This window comes from Nerophis lumbriciformis, linkage group LG25, assembly GCF_033978685.3.
Source record: "Nerophis lumbriciformis linkage group LG25, RoL_Nlum_v2.1, whole genome shotgun sequence".
In the NCBI taxonomy this organism is placed as follows: Eukaryota; Metazoa; Chordata; class Actinopteri; order Syngnathiformes; family Syngnathidae; genus Nerophis; species Nerophis lumbriciformis.
The window spans coordinates 2846049-2873984 of NC_084572.2; the positions used below are offsets into that span (position 1 = coordinate 2846049).

General features: G+C 40.9%; 2 protein-coding genes across 3 annotated transcripts in view; one reads left to right on the plus strand and one right to left on the minus strand.

Annotated features, from left to right (window-relative positions):
• Positions 1-2322, plus strand: part of cwf19l1 (CWF19 like cell cycle control factor 1) — a 32473-nt gene extending 30151 nt beyond the window's left edge. The window contains exons 11-14 of the mRNA XM_061983566.1: positions 29-238; positions 1726-1845; positions 1960-2057; positions 2128-2322. Of these exons, the coding sequence (XP_061839550.1) occupies positions 29-238; positions 1726-1845; positions 1960-2057; positions 2128-2272 (573 nt within the window). The 3' untranslated portion in view covers positions 2273-2322. The remainder of the gene's footprint in view (positions 1-28; positions 239-1725; positions 1846-1959; positions 2058-2127) is intronic.
• Position 2323: 1 nt separating this feature from the next.
• Positions 2324-27936, minus strand: part of LOC133621511 (CD9 antigen-like) — a 38561-nt gene continuing 12948 nt past the window's right edge. For both annotated transcript variants that reach the window (XM_061983567.1, XM_061983568.2), the window contains exons 3-7: positions 9547-9644; positions 7277-7453; positions 7106-7195; positions 2713-2796; positions 2324-2643 (exon numbers count right to left, since the gene is read on the minus strand). In XM_061983567.1, the coding sequence (XP_061839551.1) occupies positions 2578-2643; positions 2713-2796; positions 7106-7195; positions 7277-7453; positions 9547-9644 (515 nt within the window). In that variant the 3' untranslated portion in view covers positions 2324-2577. The remainder of the gene's footprint in view (positions 2644-2712; positions 2797-7105; positions 7196-7276; positions 7454-9546; positions 9645-27936) is intronic.

Here is a 27936-nt window from a genome sequence, read left to right on the forward strand (position 1 = left end):
CGGCTCATCACGTGACCCTCCGTCTCAGTGCTACTTAGCGCTGGCCAAAGGCGGGCTGACCTCAGGTCACGTGCTGGTCCTGCCCATCGGCCACTACCAGTCCGTGGTGGACTTGGCCTCGGAGGTCCTGGCGGAGATGGACAAGTACAAGGCGGCCCTCAGGAGCTTCTACAAAAGCCGAGGCGAGCGCTGTGTGCTCTTTGAGAGGAACTACAGGAGCCAGCACCTGCAGCTTCAGGTATAGGGCTGCAGCTAACGATTATTTTTCTATCGATTAATCTATAGATTATTTTTTCGATTAATCGGTTAATCTATAGATTATTTTTTCGATTAATCTATAGATTATTTGTCCTTTTACCGATTATTATTTTTTTTTTAAATGAAGAGGGAAAAAAAAAAAAGTAGGCCAGTTTTTTTCAAAAGGCATGGCTTTTATTTACAAAAAAAAAAGTATGGCCACTCAGTCAACATTGACAACAACATGACAAAATATTCTGTAACAATGTAAACATTTAAAACTTTTAACATTTAACAAAATTAAAAGTAGCTTATTTGCTTTTTAATGTGCAAATAAAGTAAACATCCAGTGCAAATCTTAATATTCTGGAATAGTATAAGCATTTAAAAAGTAAAAGTATTGCTTATTTTTGCTTTAAAATGTGCAAAAATAAAGATAAACATCCAATACAAAAAAGTGCAAAACGGAAATATTCTGTAACAAGTGTAAACATTTCAACAAAAGTAAAAGTATTGCTTATTTGCTAAAATGTGCAAAAATAAAGCTAAACATCCAATACAAAAAAGTGTACAGTGTAAACATTTCAACAAAAGTAGAAGTATTGCTTATTTTGCTTAATAACACAACAATGATAGTATGATTAAAGTGAAAGTTAATTGTTGGTTTGTACATAGTATATGTAACTGTTAATGTTGTAAAAGGTATTTGCACAACTAATTAACGTTAGCGTTTGTGACACGTCTTGTGCCGTGGGGTTCTTTCAGGACCGACAGACTGAACGCCAGACGGCTTTGCCAGGTTTACAATCTTTTAATTTTACACAAAGTCTTTTCTCTTCCAACTCTTTTCTTTCTTTCAGCTCCTCTTCCTCGCTCGCTCGTCGTCCCGTCTCTTGCGGCGTCGCTCCCGGCGCGCCTCGCCGCTCGCTCGCTGCCGGCGCCTCTCCACAGCGTTAAAGAGGAGCGCGTCTTTGTAAACACTGAACAGGCACGCCAAACGCGCCTCTCAGAGCAAACGGTGCTTTAGTTTATGAATTTACAACGCAGATACAAATGACACATTCATGTTTTTGTGTAATGATGACAACGTATACTCACGCGGACCATTGACTAGTTGATGGTGATGGCAAGAACGCTGTCGGGGGTTTTCTTTTCAAATGTTCGTTCATAGCCGTTGTGCTGCTATGATAGGCCATTTCCGCTCGACACAGTGTGCATACAACAACATTATTAGGCCGTTTATTGAAATACTCCGACACTTTTGGCGTGCTTTTTTCCCCTCGCTCGCATCGTCTGCTTTGCGCTCCGCCATGACAGTAGTGTGACGTAAATATGCGACGCACAAAAACGGCGTCGACGTATTTACGTAACCGATGACGTCGACTACGTCGACGCGTCGTTTCAGCCTTATTCAGGTATGAGCCACGGTTTTGGAAAAAAAAAAACGCAGCGGTGCGGAACTTTATTTGTCGTTGTTGGCGTGGTCAGGTGGTCCCAGTCCCGCTGGACCGCTGCGCCACTGAGGACATCAAGGAGGCCTTCATGGTCCAGGCTCAGGAGCAGCAGATGGAGCTGATGGAGATTCCACAACACAGCGACCTCAAACAGGTAACACACACACACACACACACACACACACACACACACACACACACACACACACACACACACACACGCCGCCATGTCGAACGTCCTTCAACGTCACACCGCCAACGCGCACAGATCGCTCCGCCCGGGACGCCGTACTTTTACGTGGAGCTGGATTCGGGCGAGAAGCTCTTCTACCGCATCCAGAAACATTTCCCGCTGCAGTTTGGAAGGTGAGGAGTGCAGTTGTGACATTTCGAACTTGACGCCACCCTACAGAACATCCGCCGTCTTTGTTTGCAGGGAGGTCCTGGCCAGCGAGGCGCTGCTGAACATCCCCACCAGGGCCGACTGGAAGGAGTGCAAGCAAAGCCGCGAGGAAGAGGAAGCGGCGTGCGCGCGGCTGCGAGACCAATTTCAACCGTACGACTTTGCTCTTGAGGACTGATCTTTATTTTGAAATGATTATTTTGTAAATAAATTAAAAAAAAAACTAAACCAGTCTTTGTTGATTTATTAAGCATTTTACAAACAAGTTTTAAAAGAAGACTAAACATCAACATTAGCGACATAAAACGGGCTAAATATTAGCATCTTTGACGTCGTTAGCGCTCAAAACTAAAAAAAAAAAAAGTTCAAAAGCTCAGGCGCCACACGCTCACACGTCCAAGTTGGCCGTCCCGCGTGCACCCGAGCGTCGCCAAGTTAAAAAAAACATTTGTTACTAAAGTGAAGGGCGAGTAAGCTTGAAGTTTAAACGAAGTCTCTGGACCTCTTGATGGCGCAGCACAGCATCATGCTGAAGATCATCCCGAAGATCTGGAAACATTTCATTGTCAAATTTAATTAGAAAAAAATACCATTGTTCTGTTAGCTCCTCCCACTCACCATGATGACGCCGATACCGATGCCCACGCCGCCGATGATGTGCAGCTTGTTGTTGAACACCTCGTCAATGGCCGCCGAGCAGCTCTAAATCGACAAAGACGGACATCAGCCATGTTCTACGTTCTCATGACAACATGACAGAGGTGTGGACTCGAGTCACATGACTTGGACTCGAGTCAGACTCGAGTCATGAATTTGATGACTTTAGACTCGACTTGACAAAATGTAAAAAGACTTGCAACTGGACTTAGACTTTAACATCAATGACTTGTGACTTCACTTGGACTTGAGCCTTTTGAATTGACATGACTTGACATGACTTGCTACTTTCCCCAAAACCCAAAGATGAAAAAGTTATTCGGGAGCGCTCCGTATTTTTCATTGTGTACTTGTCTATCAGCGTTGCGTGTGTCAGCTGGTGTGCTCTCAGTACAACAGCCAATCAAATTAGATCTACGGTACTTTGTTTTCATCACACAGCATTCATCCAATCAAATTGCAGGACAACCAACGAAGAAGACATGTCCAAACCACACGCCAGTGAACAAAAAATGATACCTAAAATAATTTTGTTTGGGTATAAAAATTACGAGGTGGTCAACACAAAACGGTTTGCAGTATGCAACACATGCGGTTGGAAAATGACTGATGGAGAGGCAACAACTTCCAACTTCGTCCGGCATTTGAAGTTGCACAAAGAACGGTAAGTTTTGAATGTAAGATAACGTTTATTGGCTAAGTAACGTGACTTTTATTTGCTGTGTAGTTAAATCAGTGAGGCTGTAAACTCACTGCTAACGTTATAACGTTATTGCAAACACGGGAATCTGTTGCAGTTCACTACCTTATTCATACTTTTTGTTCAGTGATTTTTTTTTAAGCAGGGTTACGTTAGTCAATATATCACACGTAACGTTAGACGGCGGTCAGCAGCACCGCGTATTTTAGCCACCTAAAAAAAGACAAAAATAGTCAAATAAAGGTCAGTTAAAATGTATACTATATTATGAATATGTGAACGGTTTTAGATAGCTTTCTGACACTGTTGGTTGTTTACCTCAGTGGTCTCCAACCACCGGGCCGCGGCCCGGTACTGGTCCGTGGATCGATTGGTATCGGGCCGCACAAGAAATAATTTTTTTTTTCTTTCTTTTTTTAATTAAATCAACATAAAAAACACAAGATACACTTACAAGTAGTGCACCAACCCAAAACAACTCTCTCCCCCCTTTTGTTCTGGGCATTGAACATGAAGACTCTTCCTTCACTGTTCCGAGTGGCCATGAGAGTCTTGGCAGTGCCTGCCTCCAGTGCTCCAGTGGAGCGAGTTTTCAGCCATGGTGGCATCATAGTATGCCCCCATCGTGCACAAATGACTGACAGACTCTTGGCTAATTTGGTCTTTTGCAAATGCAATGCAGCATAGGGCCCTGACATATAAAAAGTACAACTTTTTTGTTATGTTCACGTATATGTCATGTTTTTTCAATGTTAACACTTTTGTACAAATAAGTACATTTGCACTTTATTTTTCAATGTGTTTGTTCTGTAAAGGAATGAGTTAATGTTTAAAATGACTGGTTAATAGTGCTATTATAAAGTGCAATGTCAGCACAATTTTCTTTCCTGCAATTTAAAATGCACTTGTTTTAATAAATAAATACAGCGTTTGAAAAGCATACACAATCTGTGTTAATATATTAGTCTGTGGTTAAAAGGACTTGAAAGGACTCGAAACTCAAAATGCAGGACTTAGGACTTGACTTGAGACTTTCCAGTCTTGACTTTGGACTTGACTCGGGGCTTGCCTGTCTTGACTCGGGACTTGAGGGCAAAGACTTGAGACTTACTTGTGACTTGCAAAACAATGACTTGGTCCCACCTCTGCAACATGAAATAAGTGACAGTGCACTCGGAAGCACTTTTCTTCTATAATTAAGTATTGTAGTGCATTGTAATAGCATACCTGCCAACTACTCCGGTTTTCCCGTAATTCGTACGGTTTTCATCAACCTATTCCGGGTTACGGTTGCAGTGATAAAAAATACGGTTTTTCATTAATTAAAAAAAAAAAAAAGGGTGAAAACTACGCAAATTGCACCTTGTGCAGACAAGATTTTTCGATCGGACACGGAGGAATTAGCGATGTAAAAGACCACGTTGGGACAAAAAAACACAAGTCTAATGCCGTTGCTAGCGATACAAGTGGAAAACTTTCAACGTTTTTCGTCGCCCAAACAGATTCTTTGGATGTGATAAATGCCGAAGTTTTATTTACGGAGGCAATAATTGAGCATGGACTTCCAATCGCACTGGCTGATCACATGGGACAGTTAAATAATAATGAGCAGGCAGTTAGGAAAAAAGCTACGAAAATTATTTCCAACTCACAACACCCACTCTTTCCTGAATATGGAACCCTGCCATCAGGGAGAAGACTCCGGGTCCCACTATGCAAATCTAACCGCCTTAAATTAGCATTTGTCCCAGCCTCCATTAAGCTGACCAACAATGTGCAATAGAATTTTAATACATAGGTTAGCACCTTTTTAGCACATAGCACTTTAGAACTAAGTACTTTAGCACACAGCACTTTATCCATGAGCTCTAGTGCAATGCACATTGGTACTTTATCTTTATCTCCATACTGTAGATTTTATGCCTACATCAAAGTGCCACCTATGTCTATCAAGCTCCATGTTCTGATGTTTAAATGTTAGTTGTATGGTTGTGGTTGTGTCTGTGCTTGTGTTTTTGTTCTGTTGTTTTTGGGTATGTTAAGAAAGCAATGATGCACTGTGCCCAAGACAAATTTCCCCGCGGGGACAATAAAGTTGAACCTTGAACCTTGAACCTTAAATGTTTGTAATGCAACCTTTAAAAATCATTACGCGGTGATCGCGGTCCCAAAAATAAACTTTTCTTGCATGATAATGTCCAGAAAAACTCGCTTTATATTACTATAGAGTCCTTTTAACGAATGAGTTTGATGGTTTATCACAAACCTTAAATAAAAGAAGTCCTTTGTTCTCCTGCACCATGCATGCGCTTTGGCCTTGCTTCGTGTTTGGTGCGCAATCCTGCCGGCTGTATTTCACAGCACGTCTTTGACTACTTGAAGTGGCATAAAACATTTAAAACAAAGGGGTTATAGGAACAATCACTTTCAGTGTTTTATGCCACTTCAAGTTGTCAAAGACGGTATGCTGGTGCCCGACTGCCACAAGTGGAACAAACATTTGAAACAAAGGGGTTATAGGAACAATCACTTTCAGTGTTTTATGCCACTTCAAGTAAACTTATCATAAAGTTACCATATCATTTTTGCAGTATGATCAATCTGATAGAATACATTTGGATTTTAGCCACAAAAAGGTAATAACACCAATGTTATCTATTGGAATTGTTTAGTACTGTTATACTGTTAAAAGTGTTTATACTATTTATGCTTTCAAGTCCAAGTTGAAGAAATCGTGTTAAATGTTGACAGCATAACTACCAAAATACAGAAGTATGTCCTTAATATTTTTGCAGTGCTATTTCTGTTGAAAAGTTCAAATGATTACATTAGAGATGTGATGTGCCACTTTTCAAGTGTCTGATGGCTTCAATTAATTGTTCATATTTTGAATTCTTTTGAAAGGCTTACAAAAAAACTACATTTGAATTGTAATTCCATGCTATTGACAGGACTATTAATTTTAATGAAGTTAGCTTACCATGTTTACAGTATGATAATTGTGATAGAAATGTGAATTTTAGGCACAGAATATTTTTGACAATTGAACAAGGCAGTAGATTATACAAGCTTGGACAGAAAGTTAATAATGACACCAATTTTGTTTTTTAATGGAATTGTTTAGTACTGTTTTACCATTTGTTTACTGTAAAAAGTGTTTATACTCTCAATTAACAAATTGAAGTCTCGTGAAAGGTTGACAGGATAACTGGCATTAACTGTCAAAATAATTTCAAACTATTGAAGTTAGCTTACAGAATAAACATGTCAATCAACCCATATGATTTTTGCTGGAATATTTTTGTTTTGAAAAGTCACTGTGACTGATAGAAAAGTGATGGTTTTAGCAACATTTTAACCTGTCTGAATGCAATCAATCATTTTGCGTCGGCCCCTGGACCCTGGCTACTAGGTTTTTCTGATTTCAAAAGTTGGCAGGTATCCTGCTAAATGTATTTGAAATACTACTAAAAATTGCAACAGTGCTCAATTATTGCAATACGTTAAATGGGAGCGCATTGTTGATTATTTCAGCATTTTTTTTTCTTAAAGTATTTCATCAATGCAATCTTAACGTATTGAAAATGATGTTTTTAAAGAAGTTGAATTAAGAGGGGATGTAGTTTTATCAGAATTGATGTCAGCTGTTGTTACCGTGGTGATCAGGACCTCCAGGCCTTCCTTCTTGGGGCAGATGTCCTTAGCAGCGTCGATGATGGTGCCCGTGGGTCCGCAGCAGTTGAGCTGGTGACAGAATGAATATTCGCCGACGTTCACACGTCGCTTTCATTTCAAAAGAGTCAAAAAAAGGGGGCGTGGTCTCACTCCGAAGTGGATGAGGCGTAGCGTCTCCTTGAGCGCTTCCTGCCTGGTGCTCTTGTAGTTGTCGTACGTCTGCTTGTAGAACTCGGTCACGTCGTCCACCACGCGCTCCTTGTTGGACAGACCCCAGATGCCCGCCGCCACCTCCACGGCGAAGATGAGGAGCAGGAAGAGGAAGAACTACAAAACAAAACAAAAAAAAAAAAGACTGAGCTCGATGTTTGTTAGAACTAAATCACACGCTCCTCTATTGTCGAGGCGGCTGATTGGAGCTGTGGCCGCAAGGTAGTTGGTGCTTGTCGTGGCGGTAATCCTAGAACCCGTTGGTGGACACCGGCGGTGAGGGATGCCGTCAAGCTGAAGAAGGAGTCCTATCGGGTTCTTTTGGCTCATAGGACTCCTGAGGCAGCGGACAGGTACCGACAGGCCAAGCGGTGTGCGGCTTCAGCGGTCGCGGAGGCAAAAACTCGGACATGGGAGGAGTTCGGGGAAGCCATGGAAAACAACTTCCGGACGGCTTCGAAGCATTTCTGGACCACCATCCGCCGCCTCAGGAAGGGGAAGCGGTGCACTAACAACACCGTGTATGGCGAGGATGGTGTTCTGCTGACCTCGACTGCGGATGTTGTGCATCGGTGGAGGAAATACTTCGAAGACCTCCTCAATCCCACCAACACGTCTTTCTATGAGGAAGCAGTGCCTGGGGAGTCTGTGGTGGGCTCTTCTATTTCTGGGGCTGAGGTTGCCGAAGTAGTTAAAAAGCTCCTCGGTGATCCGCCCGGAGTTCCTTAAGGCTCTGGATGCTGTGGGGCTGTCTTGGTTGACAAGACTCTGCAGCATCGCGTGGACATCGGGAGAGGTACCTCTGGATTGGCAGACTGGGGTGGTGGTTCCTCTCTTTAAGAAGGGGAACCGGAGGGTGTGCTCTAACTATCGTGGGATCACACTCCTCAGCCTTCCCGGTAAGGTCTATTCAGGTGTACTGGAGAGGAGGCTACGCCGGATGGTCGAACCTCGGATTCAGGAGGAACAGTGTGGTTTTCGTCCTGGTCGTGGAACTGTGGACCAGCTCTATACTCTCGGCAGGGTCCTTGAGGGTGCATGGGAGTTTGCCCAACCAGTCTACATGTGTTTTGTGGACTTGGAGAAGGCATTCGACCGTGTCCCTCGGGAAGTCCTGTGGGGAGTGCTCAGAGAGTGTGGGGTATCGGACTGTCTGATTGTGGCAGTCCGCTCCCTGTATGCTCAGTGCCAGAGCTTGGTCCGCATTGCCAGCAGTAAGTCGGACACGTTTCCGGTGAGGGTTGGACTCCGCCAAGGCTGCCCTTTGTCACCGATTCTGTTCATAACTTTTATGGACAGAATTTCTAGGCGCAGTCAAGGCGTTGAGGGGATCTGGTTTGGTGGCTGCAGGATTAGGTCTCTGCTTTTTGCAGATGATGTGGTCCTGATGGCTTCATCTGGCCAGGATCTTCAGCTCTCACTGGATCGGTTCGCAGCCGAGTGTGAAGCGACTGGGATGAGAATCAGCACCTCCAAGTCCGAGTCCATGGTTCTCGCCCGGAAAAGGGTGGAGTGCCATCTCCGGGTTGGGGAGGAGATCTTGCCCCAAGTGGAGGAGTTCAAGTACCTCGGAGTCTTGTTCACGAGTGAGGGAAGAGTGGATCGTGAGATTGACAGGCGGATCGGTGCGGCGTCTTCAGTAATGCGGACGCTGTATCGATCCGTTGTGGTGAAGAAGGAGCTGAGCCGGAAGGCAAAGCTCTCAATTTACCGGTCGATCTACGTTCCCATCCTCACCTATGGTCATGAGGTTTGGGTTATGACCGAAAGGACAAGATCACGGGTACAAGCGGCCGAAATGAGTTTCCTCCGCCGGGTGGCGGGGCTCTCCCTTAGAGATAGGGTGAGAAGCTCTGTCATCCGGGGGGAGCTCAAAGTAAAGCCGCTGCTCCTCCACATGGAGAGGAGCCAGATGAGGTGGTTCGGGCATCTGGTCAGGATGCCACCCGAACGCCTCCCTAGGAAGGTGTTTCGGGCACGTCCGACCGGTAGGAGGCCACGAGGAAGACCCAGGACACGTTGGGAAGACTATGTCTCCCGACTGGCCTGGGAACGCCTCGGGGTCCCACAGGAGGAGCTGGACGAAGTGGCTGGGGAGAGGGAAGTCTGGGCTTCCCTGCTTAGGCTGCTGCCCCCGCGACCCGACCTCGGATAAGTGGAAGAAGATGGATAATCACACGACGACAAAAAAAAAAGAAGGAAAAACTCACCAATCCCAGCATGCACGGCGACTCTTTGATGGCGCCGCAGCATCCCAGGAAGCCCACCACCATCATCAGCGCGCCCGCCGCGATCAGGATGTAGACGCCTAACAGCACAAGTTTCATATTTTAAATTAAGCATCCACAACGACCTCAGCGCCGAGGTCACGGCCCCTCCCGCCAAAAGGAGGCCTGACGGACAAAGACGCATTCCCGCTGAGGAACAAGGACGCCTCTGTTTGCGGCGGGCGGTGGCGGCGGACGGCGCGCGTCGCCTGGCTGTGATCTCAAACAACCGCACGACTGACATCACCTCGTGTCTCATTACAAGTGGCGCCACGCTTCAAACGGGAATCTTGTTGACATTTTTTCACCACTTTGGTGGTGATTTCTCTATATACACACACAATATATAGAAACACATACACAAATACACACAAACAATATATATACACACACACATAAAATATATACACACACATACAATATATATACACACAAAAATATATACACGCACACACACTATATACATGCACATATACACACGCACAATATATATAATAAAATACAATATACACACACACACACACACAGTATATATACACACACACACACAATATATATAAACAAATACAATATATACACACACACACACACACAGTATATATAGACACATACACAAATACACACAAACTATATAAACACACACATAAAATATATACACACACACAATATATACACACACACAATATATATACACACACACACTATATACACACACACACACACAATATATATAAACAAATACAATATATACACACACACACAGTATATATAGACACATACACAAATACACACAAACATATATATACACACACACACACAATATATACAGACACACACATAAAATATATATACACACTATATACACGCACATATACACACACACACAATATATATAAACAAATACAATATATACACACACACACACTATATATATAGAAACACATACACAAAATATATACACACACAAACAATATATATACACACACACAATATATATAATAAAATACAATATATACAGGTAAAAGCCAGTAAATTAGAATATTTTGAAAAACTTGATTTATTTCAGTAATTGCATTCAAAATGTGTAACTTGTACATTATATGTATTCATTGCACACAGACTGATGCATTCAAATGTTTATTTCATTTAATTTTGATGATTTGAAGTGGCAACAAATGAAAATCCAAAATTCCGTGTGTCACAAAATTAGAATATTACTTAAGGCTAATACAAAAAAGGGATTTTTAGAAATGTTGGCCAAATGAAAAGTATGAAAATGAAAAATATGAGCATGTACAATACTCAATACTTGGTTGGAGCTCCTTTTGCCTCAATTACTGCGTTAATGCGGCGTGGCATGGAGTCGATGAGTTTCTGGCACTGCTCAGGTGTTATGAGAGCCCAGGTTGCTCTGATAGTGGCCTTCAACTCTTCTGCGTTTTTGGGTCTGGCATTCTGCATCTTCCTTTTCACAATACCCCACAGATTTTCTATGGGGCTAAGGTCAGGGGAGTTGGCGGGCCAATTTAGAACAGAAATACCATGGTCCGTAAACCAGGCACCGGTAGATTTTGCGCTGTGTGCAGGCGCCAAGTCCTGTTGGAACTTGAAATCTCCATCTCCATAGAGCAGGTCAGCAGCAGGAAGCATGAAGTGCTCTAAAACTTGCTGGTAGACGGCTGCGTTGACCCTGGATCTCAGGAAACAGAGTGGACCGACACCAGCAGATGACATGGCACCCCAAACCATCACCCAACCATGCAAATGTTGCATTTCCTTTGGAAATCGAGGTCCCAGAGTCTGGAGGAAGACAGGAGAGGCACAGGATCCACGTTGCCTGAAGTCTAGTGTAAAGTTTCCACCATCAGTGATGGTTTGGGGTGCCATGTCATCTGCTGGTGTCGGTCCACTCTGTTTCCTGAGATCCAGGGTCAACGCAGCCGTCTACCAGCAAGTTTTAGAGCACTTCATGCTTCCTGCTGCTGACCTGCTCTATGGAGATGGAGATTTCAAGTTCCAACAGGACTTGGCGCCTGCACACAGCGCAAAATCTACCCGTGCCTGGTTTACGGACCATGGTATTTCTGTTCTAAATTGGCCCGCCAACTCCCCTGACCTTAGCCCCATAGAAAATCTGTGGGGTATTGTGAAAAGGAAGATGCAGAATGCCAGACCCAAAAACGCAGAAGAGTTGAAGGCCACTATCAGAGCAACCTGGGCTCTCATAACACCTGAGCAGTGCCAGAAACTCATGGACTCCATGCCACGCCGCATTAACGCAGTAATTGAGGCAAAAGGAGCTCCAACCAAGTATTGAGTATTGTACATGCTCATATTTTTCATTTTCATACTTTTCAGTTGGCCAACATTTCTAAAAATCCCTTTTTTGTATTAGCCTTACACAATATTCTAATTTTGGATTTTCATTTGTTGCCACTTCAAATCATCAAAATTAAATGAAATAAACATTTGAATGCATCAGTCTGTGTGCAATGAATAAATATAATGTACAAGTTACACCTTTTGAATGCAATTACTGAAATAAATCAAGTTTTTCAAAATATTCTAATTTACTGGCTTTTACCTGTATAGCGCTTTTCTCTAGATACTCAAAGCGCTTTCACATAGTGAAACCCAATATCTAAGTTACATTTAAACCAGTGTGGGTGGCACTGGGAGCAGGTGGGTAAAGTGTCTTGCCCAAGGACACAACGGCAGTGACTAGGATGGCGGAAGCGGGGATCGAACCTGGAACCCTCAAGTTGCTTGCACGGCCACTCTACCAACCGAGCTATATAGTGGTAACTGTACAAAAAGAGCTTCAGAGCTAGCCTAAAACGTTAGCATGCATACATTAAAATGCTAACTTTTAGCATGTGTGCTAACGACGGTATGCTAACAGTTAGCATGTCTCACATTTCAAGTAACACGGCTGCGGAAAGAGGAAAAAAAAGTGTCAAATTAGATGAACAAGTTAGCATGCTTAAGTTAGCACACTAACAGTTAGCAGCTGTCACATACCAAGTTATATGACTTTAGGTTAAATGGTTGCAAAATTTGCTCAAAAAGCTAGCACTTTAATGAACATCTAATCTTGTCTTTTTGGCGTTTGTCTCAGAGCGATAGTCCATTAAAATTGAATGTACCCATTCAATTGGTCCAGTTTTTTTTTGTTTTTTTTAATTCGTGAACGTCGTTGCCATGGTAACACGAAATATTCCCAATTTAGAGTACCCCTATCGGCGCGAACAAGACCTTTCCTACGGTATACCATATGTGGGGGTTCGTTGGCCGGTTCGTCTCGTATCATTCGCGGCAGAATAAGATAGAACTATAATATTAAACTGAAGTAGGAGCAATAATAATAATAATAATAATAATAATTAAAGCTGCAAGCAGCGTTAGTCGGGCCCGCGTATTTGGCAGGTGCTAGTCCTAAGTGTCCCAATACTTTTGTCCAGTTTTAGTAGTACGTGTACCAATACTTTTGCCCAGTTTTCGTCATAAGTGTCCCAATACTTTTGTCAAGTGTTAGTCCCAAGTGTCCCAATATTTTTGTCCAGTTTACGTTCCAAGTGTCCCAATACTTTGGTCCAGTTATAGTCCTAAGTGTCCCAAAACTTTTGTCCAGTATTAGTCCTAAGTGTCCCGATACTTTTGTCAAGTTGTAGTTCTAAGTGTCCCAATACTTTTGTCCAGTTTTCGTCCTAAGTGTCCCAATACTTTTGTCCATTGGTATTCGTAAGTGTCCCAATACTTTTGTGCAGTGTAAGTGTCCCAATACTTTTGTCCAGTGGTAGTCATAAGTGTCCCAATACTTTTGTCAAGTTTTTGTGCTATGTGTCCCAATACTTTTGTCCAGTGGTAGTCATAAGTGTCCTAATACTTTTGTCTACTTTTAGTCCGAATTGTCCCAATACTTTTGTCTAGTGTACCTACCTTGTCTGCATTGTGTGGGCACGTTGGTGCTGCCTGCTTTTAAGCAGCCGTCTTGAAAAAACAGCAGCATCAGCGCAGAGGTTCTTTGAAAGGTCATAAAATGAAAACCGGAGCAGGTATCAAAACTCTTTCGCCAACTTTTAATCAGAAGGGTTCAATCTCTCTCCTGTGGTAGTTTGAAGCCGAAACAACAAACGCGCTCAGAGGAGATAATGTTTGAAGAAAGGTGACCGGTTTTTACAAAAATGTTGTTTTGAAGGGGGAATAGCAAACTTCCTGTTGATTTTTGCTGGGGGTTGTCCATCCATCCATCCATCCATTTTCTACCGCTTATTCCCTTTTGGGGTCGCGGGGGGCGCTGGAGCCTATCTCAGCTACAATCGGGCGGAAGGCGGGGTACACCCTGGACAAATCGCCACCTCATCGCAGGGCCAACACAGATAGACAGACAACATCCACACACTAGGGCCAATTTAGTGTTGCCAATCAACTTATCCCCAGGTGCATGTCTTTGAAAGTTAAAGTTAAAGTACCAATGATTGTCACACACACACTAGGTGTGGCGAAATTATTCTCTGCATTTGACCCATCACCCTTGATCACCCCCTGGGAGGTGAGGGGAGCAGTGGGCAGCAGCGGTGGCTGCGCCCGGGAATCATTTTGGTGATTTAACCCCCAATTCCAACCCTTGATGCTGAGTGCCAAGCAGGGAGGTAATGGGTCCCATTTTTATAGTCTTTGGTATGACTCGGCCGGGATTTGAACTCCCAACCTACCGATCTCAGGACGGACACTCTAACCACTAGGCCACTGAGGTGGGAGGAAGCCGGAGTACCCGGAGGGAACCCACACAGTCACGGGGAGAACATGCAAACTCCACACAGAAAGATCCCGAACCCGGGATTGAACCCAAGACTACTCAGGACCTTCGTATTGTGAGGCAGATGCACTAACCCCTCTGCCACTGTGCTGCCCGCTGGGGGTTGTCAATATATGAAATGTAGGTCTAAGTGAGACCTACATAGAGGTGTTTGTTTCATGTCTCTCCGACCTTCCCAGTGGGAGTTACAGGCAGTTTTGTCAGTTTTTTCATCCGAGGAGCAGTTTTTGTGCGTTTTATTAAAAAATTGCGCTAGAGCACAATTTTGGGATTTGGGGTTAGGTTTTTTTATTAGATCACAATTTTTGCCAGTCCTGATGTGTGCGTTCAGTTTGGTGAGTTTTGAAGCATGTTAAGGGGGTCAAATTACAGCTCAAAGAGGCAAAAGTGACTGTTTTTAGTACTTTTTTGTCTTGAAGGGGGAATTGCCAACTTCCTGTTGATTTTAGCCCGAGAATGTACTATTATGAAATGTAGGTCTAAGTGAGACCTACATAGAGGTTTTTGTTTCATGTCTCTCCGACCTTCCCAGTGGGAGTTACAGGCAGTTTTGTCATTTTTTTCTTCCGAGGAGCAGTTTTTTTTTAGTTTTATTAAAAAATTGCAGTAGAGCGCAATTTTGAGATTTGGGGTTAGGTTTTTTTTTTAGATCGCAATGTTTGCCAGTCCTGATGTGTGTGTTCAGTTTGGTGAGTTTTGAAGCATGTTAAGGGGGTCAAAATACAGCTCAAAGAGGCAAAAGTGACTGTTTTTAGTACTTTTTTGTCTTGAAGGGGGAATTGCCAACTTCCTGTTGATTTTAGCCCGAGAATGTACTATTATGAAATCTAGGTCTAAGTCACACCTACATAAAGGTTTTTGTTTCATGTAGGCTCCAGCGCCCCCCGCGACCCCAAAGGGAATAAGCGGTAGTAAATGGATGGATGGATGGGTCTCTCCGACCTTCCTAGTGGGAGTTACAGGCAGTCTAGTTTTTTTTTCTTCGTAGGGGGCGCTAGAGCGCAATTTTGAGTTATGAGGTTTGGTTTTTTGATAAAAAGTTTTGCCGTATATTACTGATGTGTGTGTCAAATTTGGTGAGTTTTGAAGTATGTTAAGGGGGTCAAATTACAGCGCAAAGTTGCGGAAGAATAATAATAAGCAATGGGCCATGCGGGCCCTAATAAAGAATAAAACCTTACAAATTCAATAGGTCCTTATGTCCCATTGCATAAGGACTCCCTGTGGGAGTCCTTATGCAATGGGCCATGCGGGCCCTAATTACTAACTCAGTGTTAATATTTGTAGGGTCCCTCTATCATGGAAAAGTTGGTCAAAAAGGTTGAGAAGCAGTAGTTTAGCAACAACAACAACAGCCATCTTGCATCACACGTTGTTCACATTCCTGCTGGCTAGTGGCTACTCTTCCATTGGAATGAGACAATGTTTGGGGGAGAAATGTCAGGACATGTTTGCAGGCAGACATCCGGTGATGGCGCAAAGACGGCCTCTCTTGTTTCACAGCTGCTGCTTTCCTCCATTTCCACAATTCCGACATAGTTGTCCTCAAAAAGGAATGTCTTGTCCTTTTCAGATGCAAATTAACTTGGTGCCCACACAAACTGCCCGCTTATGTTGTGCCCAGGGGCGTATATATATATATATGCTGCGTTCCATTTGGCTAAGCTTAACTACATTTTAGAATGAGCTTAGCTACTTTTAGACCCTTGTCGCTAGGTAGCTTACATCAAAGCTATAAACTACAAAAGATAATAATCAATAAACTTATTTCATTCATTTTCATTTCATTTCAAGAGAGAAAATGGACTGCAAATCCGGGCCCAAAAAAATTAAAATAATATATACACTGTAAAAATTATGTAAAAAAGTGTTGTTTATTTTCATTTATTTCAGGCAATGACATAAAAAGTACAAAAGTTGACAACACATAATAATATAAATTAAAAGCTGCAAGCAGCATTGGTCGGGCCCGCGTATTTGGCAGGTGCTAGTCCTAAGTGTCCCAATACTTTTGTCAAGTTTTAGTCCCAAGTGTCCCAATACTTTTGTCTACTTTTAGTCTGAAGTGTCCCAAGACTTTTGTCTAGTGTACCTACCTTGTCTGCATTGTGTGGGCACGTTGGTGCTTCCTGCTTTTAAGCAGCCATCTTAAAAAAACAGCTGCGCAGCGGTTCTTTGAAGGCTCATAAAATCAAAACCGGAGCAGTTAGAAAAATTATTTCGATAGCTTTTATTTGGAAGGGTTCAATCTCTCTCCTGTGTTATTTTGAAGCTGATACGACAAACGCGCTCAGAGGAGATAATGTTTGAAGAGAAGTGACCGGTTTATAAAAAAAAAATTTGTTTTGAAGGGGAAATTGCAAACTTCCTGTTGATTTTTGCTGGGGGTTGTCAATATATGAAATGTAGGTCTAAGTGAGACCTACATAGAGGTTTTTGTTTCATGTCTCTCCGACCTTCCCAGTGGGAGTTACAGGCAGTTTTGTCATTTTTTTCTTCCGAGGAGCAGTTTTTTCTGCGTTTTATTCAAAAATTGCGCTAGAGCGCAATTTTGAGATTTGGGGTTAGGTTTTTTTATTAGATCGCAATTTTTGCCAATCCTGATGTGTGTGTTCAGTTTGGTGAGTTTTGAAGAATGTTAAGAGGGTGAAAATACAGCTGAAAGAGGCAAAAGCAGGGCCGGACCGTGGCATAGGCCGTATAGGCAAATGCTAAGGGCGCCGTCCATCAGGGGGCGCCACGCCAGTGCCACAAATGTTGGAGGAAAAAGAAAAAAAAGTTGGTACTATTATTTCTAAATACAAAAAATAATCCAACGTTAATTAAAATGCAAAGTAAAGCCTATATAATGGAAATATTATTTGTTACAACATTACACGCCCCCCCCCCCCCCCCCGCACGGTGCGCCCCCTCCCTTCCCGTATCATGACTCTTTTTGGACGTCACCACATCAAAAAATCAACACAAGATGTCAAAACGGCCAAAACTGTCAGGTGCCCAGGGAAGAAAAAAGAGAAAAGAAGAGGAGGAGAAACGAGAAAAAGACAAGAGGTAGCAGGTAGGTAACGTTAGCCTACATGAAATTATTTGTCTGTTACAGAATAGTAACCTGGCTTTTTAGCATTAAGCTAATGTTACATGATTCGGCAATTGCTAATCAATAAATAGCTAGTTCTGTTTTAACGTCGGGTTAATATTGTGGAGGGGGCTAAATTGTTATGGAAAATAATAATGTAACGTTAGGTAATTACAGTACTCCCACCTTACATTCCTCAGGGACATTTGTATTAGATCTTTTAAGCAGGTGTTTTTTGTTTACATTGTTATTGCCTTCTGGTTAGCTAATGTTTGCCCTGCAGGTAATAGTCACTTTTCCACCCCTTTATATATTAGGTATAGTTGTAAGCCTAGTTGTTAAAGTGCACATCATTAATGTAAATTAAGCAATATGTATGTAAAAAATATTGTATTTCATATATTCATTTTTTATTTTTTGCATTCATTTATTTATTCATATTTTTTTTATCTTGTTAACTATTCTGATTGTTAATTTGCTTTCTTTAAGTAAAAAAAAAGGTCAAAGACAAAGCTATTCGGTTTCTTGTGAGTATATACACTTCACTGCCGATGTGGGGGGGCGCCACCTAAAATCTTGCCTAGGGCGCCAGATTGGTTAGGGCCGGGCCTGGGCAAAAGTTACTGTTTTTAGTACTTTTTTGTCTTGAAGGGGGAATTGCCAACTTCCTGTTGATTTTTGCCCGAGAATATACTATTATGAAATCTAGGTCTAAGTCACACCTACATAAAAGGTTTCTGTTTCATGTCTCTCCGACCTTCCTAGTGGGAGTTACAGGCAGTCTAGTTTGTTTTTTTCGTAGGGGGCGCTAGAGCGCAATTTTGAGGTTTGGTTTTTTGATAAAAAGTTTTGCCGTATATTACTGATGTGTGTGTAAAATTTGGTGAGTTTTGAAGTATGTTAAGGGGGTCAAATTACAGCGCAAAGTTGCGGAATAATAATAATAAAACCTTAGAAATTCAATAGGTCCTTATGTCCCATTGCATAAGGACTCCCTTCGGGAGTCCTTTTGCAATGGGCCATGCGGGCCCTAATTAATATAGTGCAAAAGGTAATGTATAGTATGTAATGCATGATTGTCCAGTTTTGCCTGAAAGGGAGTGGGAAGAAGATCATTTATTTAATCCCACCCCCAGTTCTCCATTCAGTGATTATTCACATGAGTTTCACTCTGACTTTGTTCAAGGATTATAATACACATGTTGTATCATAGTGGCATTACCACAGGTAACAATAATTATTACACTGTAATAGGGATGTCCCGATCCAGGTTTTTACACTTCCGATCCGATACCGATATTGTTTTTGCACTTCCGATGCGATACCGATACTGACCGATACTGGCCTATCCGAGCATGTATTAAAGTTTAAAGTAATTTAGCCTACTTAGTTGTCAGAATCATGTTGAAAAGGGTTTTAGTACTCTTGATAACAACTAGCCAGCTGAATTAGGGGAGTTTGAATAATACACAATGGTTGGTAACAAGAAACTGACCTGTTTATTCAAGGATAAACACAAAATAGACAAAATTATACATGACAAACAGAAATGGCATCATTGAACTAGGGCTGGGCGATATGGCCTTTTTTTAATATTGCGATATTTTAAGGCCATATTGCGATACACGATATATATCTCCATATTTTGCCTTAGCCTTGAATGAACACTTGATGCATATAATCACAGCAGTATGATGATTCTATGTGTTTTGATTGATTGATTGAGACTTTTATTAGTAGGTTGCACAGTGAAGTACATATTCCGTACAATTGACCACTAAATGGTAACACCCCAATAAGTTTTTCAACTTGTTTAAGTCGGGGTCCACTTAAATTGATTCATGATGCAGATATATACTATCAGATATATACTATCATCATAATACAGTCATCACACAAGATAATCACATTGAATTATTTACATTATTTATAATCCAGGGTGTGGATGTAAGTGTCAAAAAGACAGCCAAAAGAGTTTGATATGAGAATAAATCTAAAGTTAAAATATAGGGTAGAAATGCACCCATTTGCAGGAAATGTAGTCTTGATTTTCAACATTTTCTTTCAAGGCTTGCATGTCTACATTAAAACATTCTTCTTCATACTGCATTAATATATGCTACTTTTAAACTTTCATGCAGAGAAGGAAATCACAACTAAAAAAAAATCACTAATGTTTTCATATGGTGTTGATGTGGACATTTTTGCCTCGCCATTTTGATGGTGTGGACGTGTGGCACCGAATGGAGATAAGCGTCTCGACAGACGTCACAATATTTGAACAATGATGACGAAAACTGTTTTCTCTGTCGTGTCCGTGTGTCGAAAATTGTTATGCGCTGATTTTTTTATTTGATTTTGTGCGTGGCATAGATTTGCCGTGCGCAGAGGACGTTTGAGCAGGCGCGCACCTTAGCGGCTGCGCTAGCATCACAGCTAACGTTAGCCATGCTGCTACCTCTCTGCTGGGAGAGGACGTATACGTATGTGACGTATGTAAGAAGTTGCGCTTGCTGTCTGTGAGAGGGAGACACAGGAAAGAGTGGGAAGAGCCTGTCGTGTAATGCCAGCAGCTAAAGGCAACTGCGTGAGAATCCATATAGACCTGTGGATGTGTTGAAGGTGTGCTGGAAAATGCGGAACGGAAATTAGGGATAAGCAGAAAAGTGGAATGTATTATTTAAATAGGTGCGTTGGAAAACACGGACCGGAGTTTGTTTTTTTTTAAACTGGATCGGCATTTTCCCATGCCTTGCCGATACGCATTTTTTGGCAAATATCGGCGGCCGATCCGATCCAAATATCGGATCGGGACATCCCTACACTGTAACAATCATTTGTATCAACAATGTAAGAATAATGAATATACCAACAATGGTAATAGACAACATAGCAATAATGGTAAGGAAACATTGAGCACATGTTAACACTTTGAGACAGAGTATAGCAGCATCTCTATATTTGAACCAGACCCCATGTTTGTATAATAGTTCAAACGATTAATAGTTTGGCATCATTTGTGTTGTAACCAGTTTGTTCCATAGTTTTACTGCGCATACAGACACACAAAAACGTGGTTTGAGCTCTCGGCAATAAATATCCAAAGGCTCTTAAGTTATGAGCCTGCACTCGTCTTATAAAAAAAAACGTTGTAGATTAGGCGGCAGTAATTTGTTAAATGCTTTATATAAGATTATTAATGTATTATATTTAACAAGGTCATCAAATTTGAGCAACTTTGATTGCATAAACCATACTAGCCAACCCTCCCGGATTTTCCGGGGAGACTCCCGAAATTCAGCACCTCTCCCGAAAACCTCCCGAGACAAAATTTTCTCCCGAAAATCTCCCGAAGTTCAGGCGGAGCTGGAAGCCACGCCCCTCTCCAGCTCCATGCGGACCTGAGTGACGTCAGGTGCGCAACACCGCGTAAATCGTTGGCCAACCAAAAAGTAACCCCAGTACGCTATAGCCAACATTCACCAGGAGATGGCAACAGACAAAACATAGATCACTCTATTACATTCCTCCCCTTTTAGAAATGTATAGAAGTTCCTCAAAATAAATAAACAACCCAACCAAAAAATGCAGCAGCTCAATTAAAAAACTGTACTTAAGCCACATTTTTTTTTTTTTTTTTAGAACTGAACTCTTAACCCTCATTTGTAAAAAAAAAATAACATGCTTATTATACAAACAGTATTTGTACACCTTTAACACAGATTTGTATACTGTCTTCAGAGATTCCGTTTTTTTGGTGGTACTCGAAACCTTTCTGGGTACCTGCGAAAGGGTGTTCAGCATGGTTGGAAAAATAGTGACAGAATAGAACAAGGATGGACAATTCAACCCTTAACTCAACAATGAGTAGATGAGTGTTATGTGTGTGTATGTGTGTAAATAAATGAACACTGAAATTCAAGTATTTCTTATATACACATACATACATACATACATATATATATATATATATACATATATATATACATACATACATATATATATATATATACATATATATATACATATATATATATATACACACACATACATACATACATACATACATACATACATACATACATATATATAAATAAAATACTTGACTTGGTGAATTCTAGCTGTAAATATACTCCTCCCCTCTTAGCCCCGAACCCCAACCACGCCCCCGCCCCACCCCGACCACCTCGGAGGTCTCAAGGTTGGCAAGTGTGGCATAAAGATTATGAGTATGTTCTAAATAACCAACGTTGTGAATGATCCGCACTGCTCTTTTCTGTAATATAATCAGAGGATGAATTGTGTTGTGGTAAGTATTCCCCCATACTTCAACAGTATGTAAGGTATAGAGGTGGGTAGAGTAGCCAGAAATTGTACTCAAGTAAGAGTACTGTTACTTTAGAGATTTATTACTCAAGTAAAAGTAAGGAGTAGTCACCCAAATATTTACTTGAGTAAAAGTAAAAAGTATGTTGTGAAAAAACTACTCAAGTACTGAGTAACTGATGAGTAACATATACACACACACACACATATTATATATATATATATATATATATATATATATATATACACACACATATATATATACATACATTGATATATACAGTATATAATTTATATTTATTTATTTTGCCGTTTTTGTTTACATGTTAAAGGTGTTTTAATGAATATACATGCATGTTTAACACATATAGATTCCTTTCTTTCATGAAGACAAGAATATAAGTTGGTGTATTACCTGATTCTGATGACTTGCATTGATTGTAATCAGACAGTAGTGATGATAACGTCCACGTTTTCAAATGGAGGAGAAAGATAGTTCCTCCTTTCTGTCTAATACAGGGGTTGGCAACCCAAAATGTTGAAAGAGCCATATTGGACCAAAAATACAAAAACAAATCTGTCTGGAGCCACAACAAATTAAAAGCCATATTACATACAGATAGTGTGTCATGAGATATAAATTGAATTAATATGACTTAAAGGAAACTAAATGAGCTCAAATATAGCTACAATTGAGGCATAATGATGCAATATGTACATATAGCTAGCCTAAATAGCATGTTAGCATCGATTAGCTCGCAGTCATGCAGTGACCAAATATGTCTGATTAGCACTCCACACAAGTCAACAACATCAACAAAACTCACCTTTGTATATTCATGCACAACATTAAAAGTTTGGTGGACAACATGAGACAGAAAAAGAAGTGGCATAAAACACGTCCTAGAAAGTCGCAGAAAAATATACATGTAAACAAACTAAGGTGAGTTCAAGGACTGCCAAAATTAGTAGGACAAAACGGTGCTCGCCAAATACTCGAATCAGTGAAGCATGTTTAATATAAACAGTGTGCTTTATAACAATTAGGGAGGTTTGTGTCATGTTTGTCCTCCTACAGAAACCATATTAAAACAAAAAAAAATTTTTTTTCCACTCAACTTTTTCCATACATTTTTGAAAAAGCTCCAGAGAGCCACTGGGGCGGCGCTAAAGAGCCGCATGCGGCTCTAGAGCCGCGGGTTGCCGACCCCTGGTCTAATACCACATGAAAGTGGTTGGTTTTTGGCTTCTTATTTGTCCAGCTTCCATATTCGTTTTTATACACTTTACAAGAAATACATTGGCGGCAAACTCCGTCGCTTGCTAGCTTGTTTGCGCTGGCTTTCGGAGACTCTTATTTTGAAAGAGCAGGCGCGATGGAGCGGCACTTTTATTGTGAAGACAGGAACTGTGCAGTCAGTCTTTAGGCTTTTGACGGGGTGTACGGTTGAAATAAAAAAGGGTCTTTTTTTCCTTCACACTTTTGATTGATTGGAACTTTTATTAGTAGATTGCACAGTACAGTACATATTCCGTACAATTGACCACTAAATGGTAACACCCCAATAAGTTTTTCAACTTGTTTAAGTCGGGTCATGTGACCGCCTGGCTCTGTTTGATTGGTCCAACGTCACCAGTGACTGCATCTGATTGGTGGAACGGAGTGAACGTCACCAGTGACTGTATTTGTTGAAACGCAGGCACTATGAAGGTCTGTCTGACAGACCAAAACAAACAAAGCGTGCATTAACAGATCGATAAAAATTAGTAGCGAGTAGCGAGCTGAATGTAGATAAAAGTAGCGGAATAAAAGTAGCGTTTCTTCTCTATAAATATACTCAAGTAAAAGTATAAGTATGTTGCATTAAAACTACTCTTAGAAGTACAATTTATCCCAAAAGTTACTCAAGTAGATGTAATGGAGTAAATGTAGCGCGTTACTACCCACCTCTGGGTATGGCAGTACCAAGGTGCACTACTCCGTTAAAAGCGAAAACAAGTTTGACACCCGCGCTCTATAATATAATATCTGTTATTAGCACTTCTGGTTAGTTTTTGTCGCACTAAACCAGCCATACACAATCTAATGTTGGTTGTTTATTTATGGCAACGTTACTTTAGTGTAAACTACATCGCTAGAAATATCATTGTTTTGTTCCTCCTCATCCACCGTGTTGGAATGTTGCATATTTTCCCGTATTGCGCTAGAGCACAATTTTGAGATTTGGGGTTAGGTTTTTTTATTAGATCGCAATTTTTGCCAGTCCTGATGTGTGTGTTCAGTTCGGTGAGTTTTGAAGCATGTTAAGGGGGTCAAATTACAGCTCAAAGAGGCAAAAGTGACTGTTTTTAGTACTTTTTTGTGTTGAAGGGGGAATTGCCAACTTCCTGTTGTTTATATTCAGACAACGTAAACACCAGAATAGCTTTCGTGGATGTGGCCGTCTTGATGTCCGACCTCGTAACTCGGCCGTGACTTCACTACCAGCTCGGACTTCCAACCTCCCAAGTAAATGGACTAGCACCAATAGTTGTCTTCAAAAAAAATCATTTTATGAGCCTTCAAAGACCCGCTGCGCTGATGCGGCTGCGCTGCTGTTTTTGTAAGATGGCTGCTTAAAAGCAGGCAGCACCAGCGTGCCCACACAATGCAGACAAGGTAGGTACACTAGACAAAAGTATTGGGACAATTCGGACTAAAAGTAGACAAAAGTATTGGGACACATAGCACAAAAACTTGACAAAAGTATTGGGACACTTATGACTACCACTGGACAAAAGTATTGGGACACTTATGACCAAAACTGGACAAAAGTATTGGGACACTTACACTGCACAAAAGTATTGGGACACTTAGGAATACCACTGGAAAAAAGTATTGGGACACTTACACTGGACAAAAGTATCGGGACACTTAGGACTAATACTGGACAAAAGTTTTGGGACACTTAGGACTATAACTGGACAAAAGTATTGGGACACTTGGAACGTAAACTGGACAAAAATATTGGGACACTTGGGACTAACACTTGACAAAAGTATAGGGACACGTACTACTAAAACTGGACAAAAGTATTGGGACACTTAGGACTAGCACCTGCCAAATACAATTCGGACTAAAAGTAGACAAAAGTATTGGGACACATAGCACAAAAACTTGACAAAAGTATTGGGACACTTATGACTACCACTGGACAAAAGTATTGGGACACTTATGACTACCACTGGACAAAAGTATTGGGACACTTATGACTACCACTGGACAAAAGTATTGGGACACTTATGACCAAAACTGGACAAAAGTATTGGGACACTTATGACTACCACTGGACAAAAGTATTGGGACACTTATGACCAAAACTTGACAAAAGTATTGGGACACTTACACTGCACAAAAGTATTGGGACACTTAGGAATACCACTGGACAAAAGTATTGGGACACTTAGGACGAAAACTGGACAAAAGTATTGGGACACTTACACTGGACAAAAGTATTGGGACACTTAGGACTACAACTTGACAAAAGTATCGGGACACTTAGGACTAATACTGGACAAAAGTTTTGGGACACTTAGGACTATAACTGGACAAAAGTATTGGGACACTTGGAACGTAAACTGGACAAAAATATTGGGACACTTGGGACTAACACTTGACAAAAGTATTGGGACACTTATGACGAAAACTGGGCAAAAGTATTGGGACACGTACTACTAAAACTGGACAAAAGTATTGGGACACTTAGGACTAGCACCTGCCAAATACAATTCGGACTAAAAGTAGACAAAAGTATTGGGACACATAGCACAAAAACTTGACAAAAGTATTGGGACACATAGCACAAAAACTTGACAAAAGTATTGGGACACTTATGACTACCACTGGACAAAAGTATTGGGACACTTATGACTACCACTGGACAAAAGTATTGGGACACTTATGACTACCACTGGACAAAAGTATTGGGACACTTATGACTACCACTGGACAAAAGTATTGGGACACTTATGACTACCACTGGACAAAAGTATTGGGACACCTATGACTACCACTGGACAAAAGTATTGGGACACTTATGACTACCACTGGACAAAAGTATTGGGACACTTATGACCAAAACTGGACAAAAGTATTGGGACACTTAGGAATACCACTGGACAAAAGTATTGGGACACTTACACTGGACAAAAGTATCGGGACACTTAGGACTAATACTGGACAAAAGTTTTGGGACACTTAGGACTATAACTGGACAAAAGTATTGGGACACTTGGAACGTAAACTGGACAAAAATATTGGGACACTTGGGACTAACACTTGACAAAAGTATTGGGACACTTATGACGAAAACTGGGCAAAAGTATTGGGACACGTACTACTAAAACTGGACAAAAGTATTGGGACACTTAGGACTAGCACCTGCCAAATACGCGGGCCCGACCAACGCTGCTTGCAGCTTTAATTATTATTATTGCTCCTACTTCAGTTTAATATTATAGTTCTATCTTATTCTGCCGCGAATGATACGAGACGAACCGGCCAACGAACCCCCACATATGGTATACCGTAGGAAAGGTCTTGTTCGCGCCGATAGGGGTACTCTAAATTGGGAATATTTCGTGTTACCATGGCAACGACGTTCACGAATAAAAAAAAATTAAAAAAATGGACCAATTGAATGGGTACATTCAATTTTAATGGACTATTGCTCTGAGACAAACGCCAAAAAGACAAGATTAGATGTTCATTAAAGTGCTAGCTTTTTGAGCAAATTTTGCAACCATTTAACCTAAAGTCATATAACTTGGTATGTGACAGCTGCTAACTGTTAGTGGGCTAACATTGGCATGCTAGCATGCTAACTTGTTCATCTAATTTGACACTTTTTTTCCCCTCTTTCCGCAGCCGTGTTACTTGAAATGCGAGACATGCTAACTGTTAGCATACCGTCGTTAGCACACATGCTAAAAGTTAGCATTTTAATGTATGCATGCTAACGTTTTAGGCTAGCTCTGAAGCTCTTTTTGTACAAAAAAAAATTAAAAAAAAGTTTAAAAAATTTTACAAATAAAAAAAAAAAAAAATTAAAAACATTTTTTTTTAATTAAAAAAATTTGAAAATCATTTTTTACCTTGAAAAAAAAATTTTACCTTAAATTTTTTTGTACCTTGAAAATCATTACCTTGAAAAAAAAAATTTACCTTGAAAAAAAAATTTTACCTTAAATTTTTTTGTACCTTGAAAATCATTTTTTACCTTGAAAAAAAATGTTTACCTTGAAAAAAAAATTTTACCTTGAAAATTTTTTTGTACCTTGAAAATAATTTTTTACTTTGAAAAAATGGGTCTTCTTTTTGAGATGCAAATGCAGTGCTGACTCGGTGCCCAAAAGAAACGGCCCTCTGGCTTGTGCCCAGGGGCGGATTTAGCCATTTGGGGCCCGAGGCAGACGAGAAACCTTTATTACCGTATTTTTCGGAGTATAAGTCACACCTGCCGAAAATGCATAATAAAGAAGGGAAAAAACATATATAAATCGCATTGGAGCCCAGCCAAACTATGAAAAAAACTGCGACTTATAGTCCGAAAAATACGGTACTAGTGAAAGGCATTCATCGGAGATCATTTTGTTAGCGCACTTAGTTATGTACTTAACAAAAAAAAGGTGAAATAACAGAAAACATGTTTTATATTTTAGTTTCTTCAAAATAGCCACCCTTTGCTCCAATGACTTTTCCACACACTCTTGGCGTTCTCTCCATGAGCTTCAAGACCTGAAATGGTTTTCGCTTCACAGGTGTGCTTGAAGTTCATGGAGAGAATGCCAAGAGTGTGCGGAAAAAGTAATCGGAGCAAAGGGTGGCTATTTTGAAGAAACTAGAATATAAAACATGTTTTCAGTTATTTCACCTTTTTTTTTGTTAAGTACATAACTCCACATGTGTTCATTCATAGTTTTGATGAGACAATCTACAATGTAAATAGTCATGAAATTAAAGAACACATTGAATCAGAAGGTGTGTCTAAACGTTGACACACACACACACACACACACGTGTGTGTCTACACTGCAAAAAGTCAGTGTTCAAAAACAAGAAAAAAAAAATACA